Source organism: Bombina bombina, chromosome 2 (genome assembly GCF_027579735.1).
Source record: "Bombina bombina isolate aBomBom1 chromosome 2, aBomBom1.pri, whole genome shotgun sequence".
In the NCBI taxonomy this organism is placed as follows: Eukaryota; Metazoa; Chordata; class Amphibia; order Anura; family Bombinatoridae; genus Bombina; species Bombina bombina.
The window spans coordinates 727,035,439-727,052,152 of NC_069500.1; the positions used below are offsets into that span (position 1 = coordinate 727,035,439).

General features: G+C 38.9%; 1 protein-coding gene across 1 annotated transcript in view; it reads right to left on the minus strand.

The window, feature by feature from the left end:
- The window catches only part of DGKQ (diacylglycerol kinase theta), a 539,130-nt gene that overhangs the window by 135,750 nt on the left and 386,666 nt on the right, over positions 1-16,714 (minus strand). Inside the window, exons 12-15 of the mRNA XM_053702740.1 lie at positions 13,516-13,577; positions 13,002-13,152; positions 12,708-12,746; positions 3,013-3,128 (exon numbers count right to left, since the gene is read on the minus strand). Coding sequence (XP_053558715.1) covers positions 3,013-3,128; positions 12,708-12,746; positions 13,002-13,152; positions 13,516-13,577 — 368 coding nt within the window. The remainder of the gene's footprint in view (positions 1-3,012; positions 3,129-12,707; positions 12,747-13,001; positions 13,153-13,515; positions 13,578-16,714) is intronic.

Here is a 16,714-nt window from a genome sequence, read left to right on the forward strand (position 1 = left end):
CCTGGACATCTCTTGCCCACGCCTGGGCAAAGAGAGAAAGTCTGCCCCCCACTAGATCCGTTTCCGGATAGGGGGCCATCCCTTCATGCTGTCTTAGGGGCAGTAGTAGGTTTTCTGGCCTGCTTGCCCTTGTTCCAGGACTGGTTAGTTTTCCAGGCCTGTCTGTAACGAGCAACAGTTCCTTCCTGTTTTGGAGCGGAGGAAATTGATGTTGCTCCTGCCTTGAAGTTTCGAAAGGCACGAAAATTAGACTGTTTGGCCTTTGATTTGGCCCTGTCCTGAGGAAGAGTATGACCCTTACCTCCAGTAATGTAAGCGATAATTTCTTTCAAGCCGGGCACGAATAAGGTTTGCCCCTTGAAAGGAATATTAAGCAATTTAGATTTAGAAGTCACGTCAGCTGACCAGGATTTAAGCCATAGCGCTCTGCGCGCCTGGATGGCGAATCCGGAGTTCTTAGCCGTTAGTTTAGTTAAATGTACAATGGCATCAGAAACAAATGCATTAGCTAGCTTAAGTGCTTTAAGCTTGTCCATAATTTCATCCAATGGAGCTGTGTGAATGGCATCTTCTAGAGACTCAAACCAGAATGCCGCAGCAGCAGTGACAGGCGCAATGCATGCAAGGGGCTGTAAGATAAAACCTTGTTGAACAAACATTTTCTTAAGGTAACTTTCTAATTTTTTATCCATTGGATCCGAAAAAGCACAACTATCCTCCACCGGGATAGTGGTACGCTTAGCTAAAGTAGAAACTGCTCCCTCCACCTTAGGGACCGTCTGCCATAAGTCCCGTGTAGTGGCGTCTATTGGAAACATTTTCCTAAATATAGGAGGGAAAAGGGCACACCGGGTCTATCCCACTCCTTGCTAATAATTTCTGTAAGCCTTTTAGGTATAGGAAAAACGTCAGTACCCACCGGTACCGCATAGTATCTATCCAGCCTACATAATTTCTCTGAAATTGCAACTGTGTTACAGTCATTCAGAGCCGCTAAAACCTACCCTAGCAATACACAGAGGTTCTCAAGCTTAAATTTAAAATTAGAGATCTCTGAATCCGGTTTCCCTGGATCAGATCCGTCACCCACAGAATGAAGCTCTCCGTCCTCACGTTCTGCAAACTGTGACGCAGTATTGGACATGGCTCTCACAGCACCAGCGCGCTCTGTCCTTATCCCAGAGCAATCGCGCTTGCCTCTTAATTCTGGTAATTTAGATAATACTTCTGTCAGGGTATTATTCATAATAGTAGCCATGTCTTGTAAAGTGATTTGTATGGGCATCTCTGATGTACTTGGCGCCACAATATCACGCGCCTCCTGAGCGGGAGGCGAAAGTACTGACACGTGAGGAGAGTTAGTCGGCATAACTTCCCCCTCATTGTCTGGTGATAATTCCTTTATAGATAAAGACTGACCTTTATTATTTAAAGTGAAATCAATACATTTAGTACACATATTTCTATGGGGCTCCACACTGGCCTTCAAACATAGTGAACAAACAGATTCATCTGTGTCAGACATGTTTAAACAGACTAGCAATAAAATTAGCAGACTTGGAAAACACTTGAAAATAAATTTACAAGCAATATAGAAAACGCTACTGCGCCTTTAAGAAACACAAAAAAACTGTCACAGTTGAAATAACAATGAACCAAATCAGTTATAGCAACCAAATTTTCACAGTAAATGTATTAAGTTAGCAGAGCATTGCACCCACTTGCAAATGGATGATTAACCCCTTAATACCCAAAACGGATAAGCAATAGAGAAAAAAACGTTTTTTAACACAGTCAACACACTGTCACAGGTCTGCTGTGACTGATTACCTCCCTCAAAATGACTTTTGAAGTCCCTTGAGCTCTCTAGAGACGTCCTGGGTCATGCAGGAAGAAGCAGGAAGACTGAGACTGAATTTTTACTGCGCAAAAAAGCGCTAAAATAGGCCCCTCCCACTCATTATTACAACAGTGGGAGCCTCAGTTAACTGTATCTATGCAGAAATATAAGTCAGCCATGTGGAAATTCATGCCCCAATAAGTTTTATCACCAATGTACCTCACAAAAACGATTAAACATGCCAGCAAACGTTTTAAAACTCCTTTTTTAAAGAGTATGTATCTCTATTGATGAGCCTGATACCAGTCCTTCTACTGCATTTAAGGCTTATTACATTACTTCAGTATTAGTAGCATTTTCTTAGTCAAATTCCATTCCTTAGAAAATTACTTTACTGCATATACATTAATCAGCCTGATACCAGTCGCTTTCACTGCATTTAAGGCTTTTCTTACATTACATCGGTATCAGCAGTATTTTCTTAGTCAATTCCATTCCTTAGAAAAATATTTTACTGCACATACCTCATTTGCAGGAGACCCCGCACGCTATTCCCTTTCTGAAGTTACCCCACTCCTCAGAATGTGCGAGAACAGCCAGTGGATCTTAGTTACTTCTGCTAAGATCATAGAAAACGCAGGCAGATTCTTCTTCTAAATACTGCCTGAGAAAAAAACAGCACACTCCGGTGCCATTTAAAAATAACAAACTTTTGATTGAAGAAATAATTAAGTATAAAACACCACACTCCTCTCACGACCTCCATCTATGTTGAGGGTTGCAAGAGAATGACTGGGTTTGACATGTGAGGGGAGGAGCTATATAGCAGCTCTGCTTTGGGTGATCCTCTTGCAACTTCCTGTTGGGAAGGGAATATATCCCATAAGTAATGGATGACCCGTGGACTGAATACACTTAACAAGAGAAATACAGGGAAACACAAGCACATGAGAGAGATGACTATAACGCTAAAAATATTATGTTTACCTTTTATTTTAATGACCGGAAAAAATGCAATTACTGTAAATTATAAACACACACAAAATGTAAGATTATACAATATTGTTTTACAGATAACAAACCCTTAAAGGGACACGACATACCAATGTAATTGTAACAATTGCAGATAATCCAGTAAAATTCATGCTACTATCATTAAAACGGAAACTTACTGTAATGTGAGGGATAAGAACACCTGTAAGCTGCTTATTGTTGATTGTCGTGTCTTTAACGAGCATAAATATTCTTTCTGCTTCAGAAAAACAAGAGATTTCCAGAACAACTGCACCTAAAACAAGAATCATAGCCGGTCTGTTGCAAAGGCACAAAACCACTGTCTTTATCATACAGAATATCTGAGAGTTCCACATAAACTGCCTCTACTGATGAAAAGGACCAGTAAACACAGTAGATTTGCATAATCAACAAATGCAAGATAACAAGACAATACAATAGCATTTATTTTTTTTATAACAAATTTCAAAGTTAAGTTTATTTCCACTCCCCCTGTACCATATGATAGCAATCAGCCAATCACAAACGTATATTACGTATAGGCTGTAAATTCTTGCACATGCTCAGTAGGAGCTGGTAACTCAAAAAGTAAAAATATAAAAGAATGTGCGCAATTTATTTATTTTTTTATTTTTATTTTTATTTTTTTTAATATTTTTTTTATTGAGGTTATGAAAAATAACAACAGAAATAAAGCAATAACATACAGGAATATTCGACATACAAAGTACTCTCTGGCAATGAAATTTAAGCATATTAACAGAAATACATTGTCTAACATATAGTGTATCCATTATAAAACCTTGGGATTGTAAGTCCACTAGCAACAACAGTATTTTTATATAAAACAATTGAACCAAATAAAACCTCATTTTATTTTTCAAAATATAGCCATAGAATGACTACTGCTCCAGTCTCTCATGGACTGACAGAGCTGTGAGTATAGTTAAATGGTAGTCACATAAAAGCCTTATACACCTCCCTACTGATATATAAGGATATACTTTATACCGCTGGAGGAAAAAGAACTAAAATGATAAACGGTCTTTGTTAAACCATGACACATAATTTATAGTTTGAAATAGTGAGCCAGAGCCGCTTACCAATAACCCAGTCTTACTACTGGGAATGTAAAATCACCCCCATTCACCAACCATAAAGTAATATATTTAACTGCGGAAGAACACCGCTAAGAATTAAAATAAAGGGGGGGGGGGAGGAAGAGTGTAAATTAAAGTGCAGCCACATTATATTTAGATAGAAAGTGGCAATGATATAGTAGGCCGCCTGTCCGTATAGAGAGCCTCTGGAGTCTAGGAAGTCTAATACTTGGATGTTAATATATCTAGCTTCAAGTTCCCAATTGTGCCATACAAGGATCCTTTATAATTATATTACTGAATACATACATAACCTATTTTAAAAATCTATGTGTTATCATACACATCCGTTTTATACAGACATACAAATACATATCATAAACCAGCCAATAGTAATAGCAATGGATATTTACAAGGATTGATTTCACCCCTCAGGCATGGGCCCTATACCCAAGGGTAGGCATCTAATGTTAGTAGAGAAGCAATCCCCAATGCTGAACTTAACATTCATGGTAGGCTACCACCTACTTTAATTATGGCATGGAATTGAAGCATTTATGTTCAAACAGAAAATTAATCCAAAGATCCGACATCATTAAAGGGATATAATACTAAATCACTTGAAACTGATGCAGTATAACGGTAAAAAGCTGACAGGAAAATATCACCTGAGCATCTCTATGTAAAAAAGGAAGATATTTTACCTCACAATCTCCTCAGCTCAGCAGAGAAAGTTATGTGTAAAAAGTTATACTTCACCTGCTCCCAGCTGCAGGTTAAAAAAAAAAAAAAAATAACGAAGAAATGAACAGCAGCCAATCAGCATTAGCAGTACTGAGGTCATGAACTCTTAATGTGATCTCATGAGATTTGACATAACTCTCATGAGATTTCATAGTAAGCTTCCTTTAACTGATTGGTGAAATAATATGAGAGTTCACGAGGCTCATCCCCTAAGCTGTCCTAGGACAGACACACTAAAATGCCGCTTAGAAATCCTTTACAATGGGAGGTGGCTACTGAGGAACTTTTGAGGTAAAATATCTTTCTTTTTTACATAGAGATGTTCAGGAGATATTTTCTAGTCAGCTTTTTACAGCTATGCTTCATCACTTTCAAGTGTTTAAACATTTGGGTATTATGGCCCTTTAAGGGATGCCCATGATAATAAATACCAAGTAAACACAAAAGGCAGACCAGAGTTAACAGTGAGTTAGACTGCCAGCAAAAACATTTAACTACCAGGCCATACAAGTGAGAGTTAAGACCCCTGCAACAAGTATCTTTCCATAATAGCATTTTGAGTATAAAAAAGTAAACTATACAAAAAGGTAGGGCAATTATCTAAACTAATATACATGAGATGATTTATACACCCACCTCACTCTGAATATCTATACTATCCCCTGTAAATATTAAAGCCTTGGCAAACAACATCATTTTGCAGAGATAATGAGATAAAGGGTTTTTGGTTAGTGATCAGGTTTCTTGCATATACTGGGAGCACAACATTAAAAGTAGGGATAATAGGGCTGCAGGGGGGAATTGAGCTCTTGCACAAAATGGGATCACAAACTGGAATCCGGATTCATAGAGCTATAGCTTAGTGTCTCTGAACTCTGCCACAATACAACTGTATATATTGATAAATAAACATGGAATATAGGTCCAAGCAACCTATCTAGCTTAACAAATATATTAACGGTGGAGCAGATTTTAACCCTATCTTAAAATAGGAGTATGTGGGGTAGCCCCAAAAAGCGAATGTAAACACTCAGGGCTTGCGGTGTGTGTAACAACTTAAACCTTTAGAGTGCGCAGTCATGTCCTGTTCTTTGATAAGATCCCCAATGAGAGACCTCCAGGGTCCCAGTATAAGTTCCATGCGTAAGGCAGAGGTAACATATAAGCAGGCAAAAGGTGTTGGGCAAAAGCACAGACCCCATCTAGGCAAAGCTGTGATCTTACTTCTGGACAGGTGTCTCGCATTGGCTTAGAACCGTATACCCCTGATATTCTTTTATGTGGAGGCAGAGGACCGGACCTTCCATGATCTCCCGAGGTGAGTATTTCTGAGCAGATGGAGCAATTATAGTCCCGTGAAACCCCAATGCGATCAAAGCGCTCTGTGGGGATTACTCTCACAATCGTAGGTACAGTGTCCCTGATTGCGATACTGTGCGCTAGCAGCAAAGGCTCCTCCTGACTCCAGAACATAAGGGATGTGCCCCGTAGTTTAGGTCCCACGAGGAGGTCCCTCTGTGCATACTTGTACATAGTTTTCTGCCCCCCTGGGCCTATCGTATCCTCCGGAGCAGGGCCGTTGTAGAGTAGAGTGGGTCCCACAGGGACACTGAGTATTTCAGCAATAGGAACAGCCGTAGTCTCCACTGTCCGTTCCACCTGTGGAAGGGGTTGATCTATGTGCATCGGAAGCTTTATAATACCCAGCCCAGCTTGCATTGTTATCTCCTGTCGCTCCATGACAGTCCTTAAGCTGTCTGATATATCCTGAAAAACAACTGATATTTGTAAACTTAGCTGCCGCAGAGCCTCGTGGATATCTGAAGAGACCACCTCCATACATGAAGCCATAGCTTTAGTAGGCCACAGAGACCTAGGCGTCTCCTAACTGGCACTGTCGGCCAGAGAGAGAAACTGGTATAAAAGTAAAGTTAGGAAGTCTGCTAATAATATAAAGGTATTCCTGCAGGTTTAGGGTTAGTTTTGGAGCAAATTGTAGAAGATTGGTCCCCGTTTATCATTATATTAGGTACATTTTTGCAGGAGCTCTCAGAAGCACGTCTACCCTGTATGGATGTTGGCTCCGCCCCCCGCGCATTTTATTTTTTAATGGAAGTAAATTGTAAAGTTGTTTAAAATTACATGCTATATCTGAATCATGAAAATTTTATTTGACCTGAGTGGCCCTTTAACACACAGCTATAGTGTAATTAGTAATCACTGAGCAAGTGAATGACATTAAAAGGGACATTTTTAACAATGCATTCAACAATGTATTTTCTAAGCATTAAAGGGACAATGCACTATTGCTTGTATTTAAGTATGTGTTTAACCCCTGCAAAGTAGTTAAAGCACATAGTTAAAGTCTGTTCCAAAACAGAAGTGTACTACTGGGTGTTAGATGAACACAACTGGTGATCCAATGATGAGGCATATGTGTGCAGCCACCAATCAACAGCTAGCTCCAAGTAATGCATTGCAGCTCCTGAGCCTATCACGGTATGCTTTTCAACAAAGTTTACTAACGGCTAGATTTAGAGTTTTGTCGGTAAGGACCCGCGTAGCTAACGCCGGCTTTTTTCTGGCCGCACCATAAAAATAACTCTGGTATTGAGACTCCACATAAAGGCTGCGTTAGGCTCCAAAAAAGGAGCGTAGAGCATATTTAACGCAGCTTCAACTCTCGATACCAGAGTTGCTTACGCAAGCGGCCAGCCTCAAAAACGTGCTCGTGCCCGATTCCCCCATAGGAAACAATGGGGCTGTTTGAGCTGAAAAAAAACCTAACACCTGCAAAAAAGCTGCGTTCAGCTCCTAACGCAGCCCCATTGTTTGCTATGCGTAAACACTTCCTACGTCTGAACCTAACACCCTAACATGTACCCCGAGTCTAAACACCCCTAACCTTACACTTATTAACCCCTATTCTGCCGCCCCCGCTATCGCTGACCCCTGCATATTATTATTAACCCCTAATCTACCGCTCCGGACACCGTCGCTACTTACATTATCCCTATGTACCCCTAATCTGCTGCCCTAACATCGCCGACCCCTATATTATATTTATTAACCCCTAATCTTCCCCCCACAACGTCGCCTCCACCTGCCTACACTTATTAAACCCTAATCTGCCGAGCGGACCTGAGCGCTACTATAATAAAGTTATTAACCCCTAATCCGCCTCACTAACCCTATAATAAATAGTATTAACCCCTAATCTGCCCTCCCTAACATCGCCGACACCTAACTTCAATTATTAACCCCTAATCTGCCGACCGGAGCTCACCGCTATTCTAATAAATGTATTAACCCCTAAAGCTAAGTCTAACCCTAACACTAAAACCCCCCTAAGTTAAATATAATTTACATCTAACGAAATTAATTAACTCTTATTAAATAAATTATTCCTATTTAAAGCTAAATACTTACCTGTAAAATAAATCCTAATATAGCTACAATATAAATTATAATTACATTGTAGCTATTTTAGGATTAATATTTATTTTACAGGCAACTTTGTAATTATTTTAACCAGGTACAATAGCTATTAAATAGTTAAGAACTATTTAATAGTTACCTAGTTAAAATAATTACAAAATTACCTGTCAAATAAATCCTAACCTAAGTTACAATTAAACCTAACACTATACTATCATTAAATTAATTAAATAAAATACCTACAATTAAACCTAACACTACACTATCAATACATTAATTAAATACAATATCTACAAATAACTACAATGAAATAAACTAACTAAAGTACAAAAAATAAAAAAGAACTAAGTTACAAAAAATAAAAAAATATCTACAAACATAAGAAAAATATTACAACAATTGTAAACTAATTACACCTACTCTAAGCCCCCTAATAAAACAACAAAGCCCCCCAAAATAAAAAATGCCCTACCCTATTCTAAATTACTAAAGTTAAAAGCTCTTTTACCTTACCAGCCCTGAACAGGGCCCTTTGCGGGTCATGCCCCAAGAAGTTCAGCTCTTTTGCCTGTAAAAAAAACATACAATACCCCCCCCCCAACATTACAACCCACCACCCACATACCCCTAATCTAACCCAAACCCCCCTTAAATAAACCTAATACTAAGCCCCTGAAGATCTTTCTACCTTATCTTCACCATACCAGGTTCACCGATCGGTCCTGAAGAGCTCCTCCGATGTCCTGATCCAAGCCCAAGCGGGGGGTTGAAGGTGTCCATGATCCGGTAGATGTCTTCATCCAAGCGGGGCAGAAGAGGTCTTCCATCCGATTGAAGTCTTCATCCAGGCGGCATCTTCTATCGACATCCATCTGGAACGGAGCGGCAGCATCCTGAAGACCTCCGACGCGGAACATCCATCCTGGCCGACGACTGAACGACGAATGGCGGTTCCTTTAAATGACGTCATCCAAGATGGCGTCCCTCGAATTCCGATTGGCTGATAGGATTCTATCAGCCAATCGGAATTAAGGTAGGAATATTCTGATTGGCTGATGGAATCAGCCAATCAGAATCAAGTTCAATCCGATTGGCTGATCCAATCAGCCAATCAGATTGAGCTCGCATTCTATTGGCTGTTCCGATCAGCCAATAGAATGCAAGCTAAATCTGATTGGCCGATTCCATCAGCCAATCAGAATATTCCTACCTTAATTCCGATTGGCTGATAGAATCCTATCAGCCAATCGGAATTCGAGGGACGCCATCTTGGATGACGTCATTTAAAGGAACCGTCATTCGTCGTTCAGTCGTCGGCCAGGATGGATGTTCCGCGTCGGAGGTCTTCAGGATGCTGCCGCTGCGTTCCAGATGGATGTCGATAGAAAATGCCGCCTGGATGAAGACTTCAATCGGATGGAAGACCTCTTCTGCCCCGCTTGGATGAAGACTTCTACCGGATCATGGACATCTTCAGCCCCCCGCTTGGGCTTGGATCAGGACATCGGAGGAGCTCTTCAGGACCGATCGGTGATACCTGGATGGTGAAGACAAGGTAGGAAGATCTTCAGGGGCTTAGTGTTAGGTTTATTTAAGGGGGGTTTGGGTTAGATTAGGGGTATGTGGGTGGTGGGTTGTAATGTTGGGGGGGTATTGTATGTTTTTTTTACAGGCAAAAGAGCTGAACTTCTTGGGGCATGCCCCGCAAAGGGCCCTGTTCAGGGCTGGTAAGGTAAAAGAGCTTTTAACTTTAGTAATTTAGAATAGGGTAGGGCATTTTTTATTTTGGGGGGCTTTGTTGTTTTATTAGGGGGCTTAGAGTAAGTGTAATTAGTTTAAAATTGTTGTAATATTTTTCTTATGTTTGTAGATTTTTTTTATTTTTTGTAACTTAGTTCTTTTTTATTTTTTGTACTTTAGTTAGTTTATTTCATTGTAGTTATTTGTAGGTTTTGTATTTAATTAATGTATTGATAGTGTAGTGTTAGGTTTAATTGTAGGTAATTGTAGGTATTTTATTTAATTAATTTAATGATAGTATAGTGTTAGGTTTAATTGTAACTTAGGTTAGGATTTATTTTACAGGTAATTTTGTAATTATTTTAACTAGGTAACTATTAAATAGTTCTTAACTATTTAATAGCTTTTGTACCTGGTTAAAATAATTACAAAGTTGCCTGTAAAATAAATATTAATCCTAAAATAGCTACAATGTAATTATAATTTATATTGTAGCTATATTAGGATTTATTTTACAGGTAAGTATTTAGCTTTAAATAGGAATAATTTATTTAATAAGAGTTAATTAATTTCGTTAGATGTAAATTATATTTAATTTAGGGGGGTGTTAGTGTTAGGGTTAGACTTAGCATTAGGGGTTAATACATTTATTAGAATAGCGGTGAGCTCCGGTCGGCAGATTAGGGGTTAATAATTGAAGTTAGGTGTCGGCGATGTTAGGGAGGGCAGATTAGGGGTTAATACTATTTATTATAGGGTTAGTGAGGCGGATTAGGGGTTAATAACTTTATTATAATAGCTGTGCGGTCCGGTCGGCAGATTAGGGGTTAATAAGTGTAGGCAGGTGGAGGCGACGTTGTGGAGGGCAGATTAGGGGTTAATAAATATAATATAGGGGTCGGCGGTGTTAGGGGCAGCAGATTAGGGGTACATAAGGATAACGTAGGTGGCGGCGCTTTGCGGTCGGCAGATTAGGGGTTAAAAAGTGTAGGTAGCTGGCGGCGATGTTGTGGGGGGCAGGTTAGGGGTTACTAAATATAATATTGGGGTCGGCGGTGTTAGGGGCAGCAGATTAGGGGTACATAAGGATAACGTAGTTGGCGGTCGGCAGATTAGGGGTTAAAAAAATTTAATCGAGTGTCGGCGATGTGGGGGGACCTCGGTTTAGGGGTACATAGGTAGTTTATGGGTGTTAGTGTACTTTATAGTACAGTAGTTAAGAGCTTTATGAACCGGCGTTAGCCCAGAAAGCTCTTAACTACTGACTTTTTTCCTGCGGCTGGAGTTTTGTCGTTAGAGTTCTAACGCTCACTTCAGCCATGACTCTAAATACCGGAGTTAGAAAAATCCCATTGAAAAGATAGGATACGCAATTTACGTAAGGGGATCTGCGGTATGGAAAAGTCGCGGCTGGAAAGTGAGCGTTAGACCCTTTTTTGAGTGACTCCAAATACCAGAGTTAGCCTAAAACCAGCGTTAGGAGCCTCTAACGCTGGTTTTCACGGCTAACGCCAAACTCCAAATCTAGGCCTAAGTAAATAAGTGAACTGAAACAATTCTTAAAATTGCATGCTATATCTGAATAATTAACTATAATTATTGAGTTTCATATCCCTTTAAATCTTGCCCCCTTTTTCTTTTCATTTTTTCTTTTTTCCCAAAACAACCTTATCTGCACCAGCTCGGGTGCTTGTTTACATACAGCCACAGTGAGTGCGCTCTAGCTAAAGTCTATGGGGCAGTTGTTACAGCTTCTGATTGGCTGTACAATCTCCTTAAAATAAAAGCATTAAAATGGAGGTGGGAAAAAAACGGGGTACATCCTAGCAGAAGCACAAAAGATCATTTAGAGCAAACCTTAAAGAAAAAGGAGGCAAGCTTTAATACGAACAAATTATAATAAGTTAAAAAACAATGATGTCCAGAATCTCTTAATTGAAAGCTAAATCCCTACAAAATGAATCCCTACAAAACTCAACCGGCATTCAATATTTATTTCACCCAATTTTTCTGTAATTTACCTCTGCAAGCCGTGCTATTTACAAACCCCAGAAAGGTTGAAGTATATACTGTATGCTACAGCAGGGCTCGACAAATATGTTCAAAATCTAGGAGCCAGCAGATTTTGGCCATCCTTATGAGAAGATTGACCCCCAATCCGCCTGCCATGTTACCAAAAGTACCGTCCAGTATCAAATGCCTGGCTCAACACCCTGTGTCACGTAATTGGTAAAGAGGCTTTGTAGGAGGTGTTAGAGGGAGGGCTCGCCCCAAAGTTGCATTTGTATTTCACAACTATGAAGCCATTAAAGGATCACGCTGCACCAATAATTTAATGTCCATTTAATTCATACACAGCCCACAAATGTTACGGTCATTATTTCATCATTCTATCCAAAAAATATGCCCGTTATCAATTACATTTTAGGTAGTTTTTTTTTCTAAAGTTTTAATAATTTCATATATAAGGTAATAATAATCAGCAGCATACACAACCTGCTCAATTCTATGTTATTTATGTTAGTACTATTGTGGGGTATAGCAATATAAACTACAAGTGAGGATTTTTTTTATAGATATATTAAGGAAGCCAACATTACTGAGCCATTTTTATTTATATTATACCTGCTAAAGAATATTATACTCCAGAAATTGATTTTTGTAAATGCAGAAAACAGCGAAACCACATAGTAGAGCTATAATCTATTAACTAGCCAATGTTTATGATTAGATATTTCTTTTAAACATAGATGTGGCGATCTCATGAAGATAATATTTAGTATTAAAAAAAACACACGTGTAACACACATGAATAACGCAATATGTTTTACCTTGCGGGGAGTACGTTGGAATAACAGACACCATGTTATCTGAGGAAAAACAAAAACAAGAAGTGAGAAAAATGGCAACATTAAGTTCAGTAAATATTGTGTCTAAGGAGGACAAACGCATGAGAACAAATTGGTCTCATTATACACAGCATCACATTTAAAATCTGTTGATGTAATTGAGGTCACTAACCATAGAGAAAAAAATAAAATGCCTTTAAAGGAGATCAATACTCACAGATCTCCATTTGAAAGCATATAATGATGTTGCACTGCTAATGGGGATAATTCACTCACCTTTTATGTCTAAGTTGTCTTTTAAGATATTAGTGTATTCTGCAGCAGAGAGCAGGGGTGTCAGTCCGCCAATCAAAATTTGTATTTTTATATCAGGCTTTGTGTTTTCTTCAATATAAAATCGTGTTTGGTTCATCTGACGTATTGAAGTCTGAAAAACATAAGAAAGCCTCACTATGCAACTACCTTTTATAAAACAGATGCTCCTGTTTTAGATTCCTAGAAATACGTGTGTATGTAGTCCTCCTGTGCATACCAGACACTAATATATGCCGCAAAAATCCAGGATATAGCTTATTCAAGGAACAATAAAGTTTAGTATTTATTTATTTTTGCTTCTAAAAAGAGTGGATTTTAAAATGTGTTAAATATGTTCCTGTACTGAGGGAAGAACACGTTTTATGTATTATGCCTGTAAGGTGCGTCACTCTCCCCCAGTAATGCAGTGGGAGTTCTGCTATCATGTCACTGAATAATCAGTCTTTAAGTAAGTTTTAAAAGAATGATTACTAACCTTTCGTATGTCTTTACGTTTGTCAAGTATCAATTCTTCAGCTTGCAGAATCATTCTTTGCACTAATCAAATAAAAAAAAAAGATATTCTTTATTTAGAACACTGCAATACATTCTTTGGAACCTCTGTGGTCTAATGCATGGATGCTTAAGTCTAGTCATTATAGGGACAGTCAAGTTTTAACTATCATAATTCAGATAAAGCAGCAATTTTAAACAACTTTCCAATTTACTTAATTAACAAAATGTGCAGTCTTTTTATATTTACACTTTTTGACTCAACAGCTCTTACTGAGCATGTGCAAGAATTCACAGAATATATCTATATGCATTTTTGATTGGCTGATGGCTGTCACATGATACGGGGGAGTAGAAATATACATAACTTTGAAATTTGTCAGAAAAAAATCTACAATTCATTTAAAGTACAGAAAAAGTGCTACTGCATTGTCTTTTTATCATGCATTTGTTATGCAAATCTACTGTGTTTACTGGTCCTTTACAGGCTATAGTCAAGGCAGGCTTCATTCATTTTTTTCTGCTTGAGCAACAGTTAAAGGGACAGTCAAGTCCAAAAAAAAACTTTCATTTTTCAAATAGGGCATGTAATTTTAAACAACTTTCCAATTTACTTTTATCAACAATTTTGCTTTGTTCTCTTGGTATTCTAGTTGAAAGCTAAACCTAGGGAGGCACATATGATCATTTCTAAGCCCTTGAAGGCCGCCTCTATTTTATTTACTTTTCACAGCAGGGGAGAGCAAGCTCATGTAGGCCATATAGATAGCATTGTAATCACGCCCGTGGCTAGTGGCAGACACTGCACTAATTGGCTAAAATGCAAGTCTATAGATAAGAACTAAAAGTCATGTGATTAGGGGCGGTCAGAAGATGCTTAGATACAAGTTAGTCACAGAAGTAAAAAAGTATATTATTATAACTGTGTTGGTTTTGCAAAACTGGGGAATGGGTAATAAAGTGATTATCTATCTTTTTAAACAACAAAAATTCTGGTGTTGACTGTCCCTTTAAACTAACCTAGTGCAGCCATCTTAAAAAGGACACCAAACATTTCATGTTTTTGTGTTTAAAAGTTGTCCCACACTCCAATGAGAGGCCAAACATGCAAATCCTGCAACCTGCAAAGTCTGCAAACAAAATGTCAGATTTAGGCAATGTGCAGCATTTAAAAACATAAGTAAGAGATTTTGCTTTTTGCCCTTTCTATGGAGCGTGGGACAATACACACTTTTTACACAAAAGCAAGACGTGTTTAATATCTAACCTTGTCTCGAGCAGAGAGATCCACAATCTATGATTGGGTTGTAGGACTGGAGCTGGAAACTTGGGTTAAATGAATTAAAGTTTCATGATTCAGATAAAGCTTTAATACAACTTTCCATTATCAAAATGTGCACATTCTTTTTATATACACATTTTGTGTGGCTCCAGCTCCTACTGAGCATGTGCAAAAGTGAAACAAATTGCACAATGAATTTCTGTATTTTATTGGTACATATGAATCTCAGGCCAGAAATGGCGAAGTTATTGTGTTTTTTGGTATAAGGTGTTTGGTCTGGAATTAACCTTTATTGTTGTTTGTTATAAGGTGTACTTAAATACGGGCGGGTTTAGTGTATATTGGTATGGCATGATTAAGGGTGCATAACCCGAAACATCGCCACTTCTGGCCTGAAATTCATATGTTCCAATAAACTACAGAAAATGAATTGTGCTGGTGGAATTTGTTTTATTTTGGAAGAGACTGTGGGGAGTGTGCACTGATGATATCCACATTTTTGCACATGAAAAAAGTGTTGGTGAGGTGCTGGAAATCCCTAGTGTATAAAGACATGTGCAAAAGTGCACAGTATATAAGTATATACATTGATTGACCGATGGCTGTCATATGCAATGGGGGAGGAAAATTGGATTAACTTTGAAATTTACAATAAAATATTTTTAAATTTAAAATAAGTATATTGTATTGTATTGCGTACAAACCCCCAAATTCTGAATTCTAAAATACAAATTTATTCTGAAATTCAAACTTGGAGATCCTGACGTAGTAGATCCGGGCCCTGAGGCAGGAGCACTGGACATTCACACCAGATCCACATACCAGGTTCTGCAAGGCCAGGCCAGAGCTATGATATTTGCCAAAGCATTCTCCTGTTTGATTCACACGACTATTCACGGAAGAAGCACAATCAGAGTAAACAGGTAAACCAGATGATATCGCCGCGGAACAGTCAACACATCTATCAGCTCTACCTGAGGATTCCTTGATCTCAAACCGTATCTTGGCAGTTTGTGATTTAGACGGGATGACATGAGATCTATTTCTGGAATGGCCCACCTGTTTAGAACGATGTAGAAAATTTCCTGATGTAGAGAGCATTCCCCTGAATGAAGAGCCTGACGGCTCAGATAATCCGCTTCCCAATTCTCCACTCCTGGAATGTGAATTGCTGAAATGGTGGACTGATGCAATTCCACCCAAGACAAAATGTGAGATACTTCTTTCAATGCTAGGAAACTCCTCGTTCCCTCCTGATGATTTATGTATGCTACCATTGTAACATTGTAAGATTGTAAATGAAGAAAAGGAACAGAGTGTAGAGGTCATGCTTGTAAAGCATTGAAAATTGAGTTCTAGGACATTGATCGGCAATGACTTTGCCTGAGGAGACCAAACTCCTTGTTCTCTCAGCTGACCACATAGACAGACTGGCATCTGTAGTAATTATTTCCCATGATGGGCAGTAGAAACCCATGCCCAGAGATACCGGGCGAGGGAAACTCTGCCAAGACAAAGATTGTCTGGTGAAAGGACCCAAGGTCACAAACAAAGATAGATTGGAATGGTCTCCGTTCCACTGCCTGAGAATGCACAGTTGAAGAAGCCTCAGATGAAACTTTGCGAATGGGATGGTGTCCAAAGCTGCCACCATGAGACCCACTACCTTCATGCATTGTGCCACTGAAGGAAAAGGAATATATTGAAGATTTCCACAAGCTGACTGCAGTTTGAGTTTGCGTTGAACTGTAAGGAAGAGCTTTATAGCTACCGAATCTATGATTACTCCTAAAAAAACACACTCATTTGAAGTGCGAGAGAACCCTTGGCTATGTTGACCATCCAGCCATGCTTGCGAAGAAACCAAAGTAACTTCTCTGTATGAGAAATTGCTAAAGGT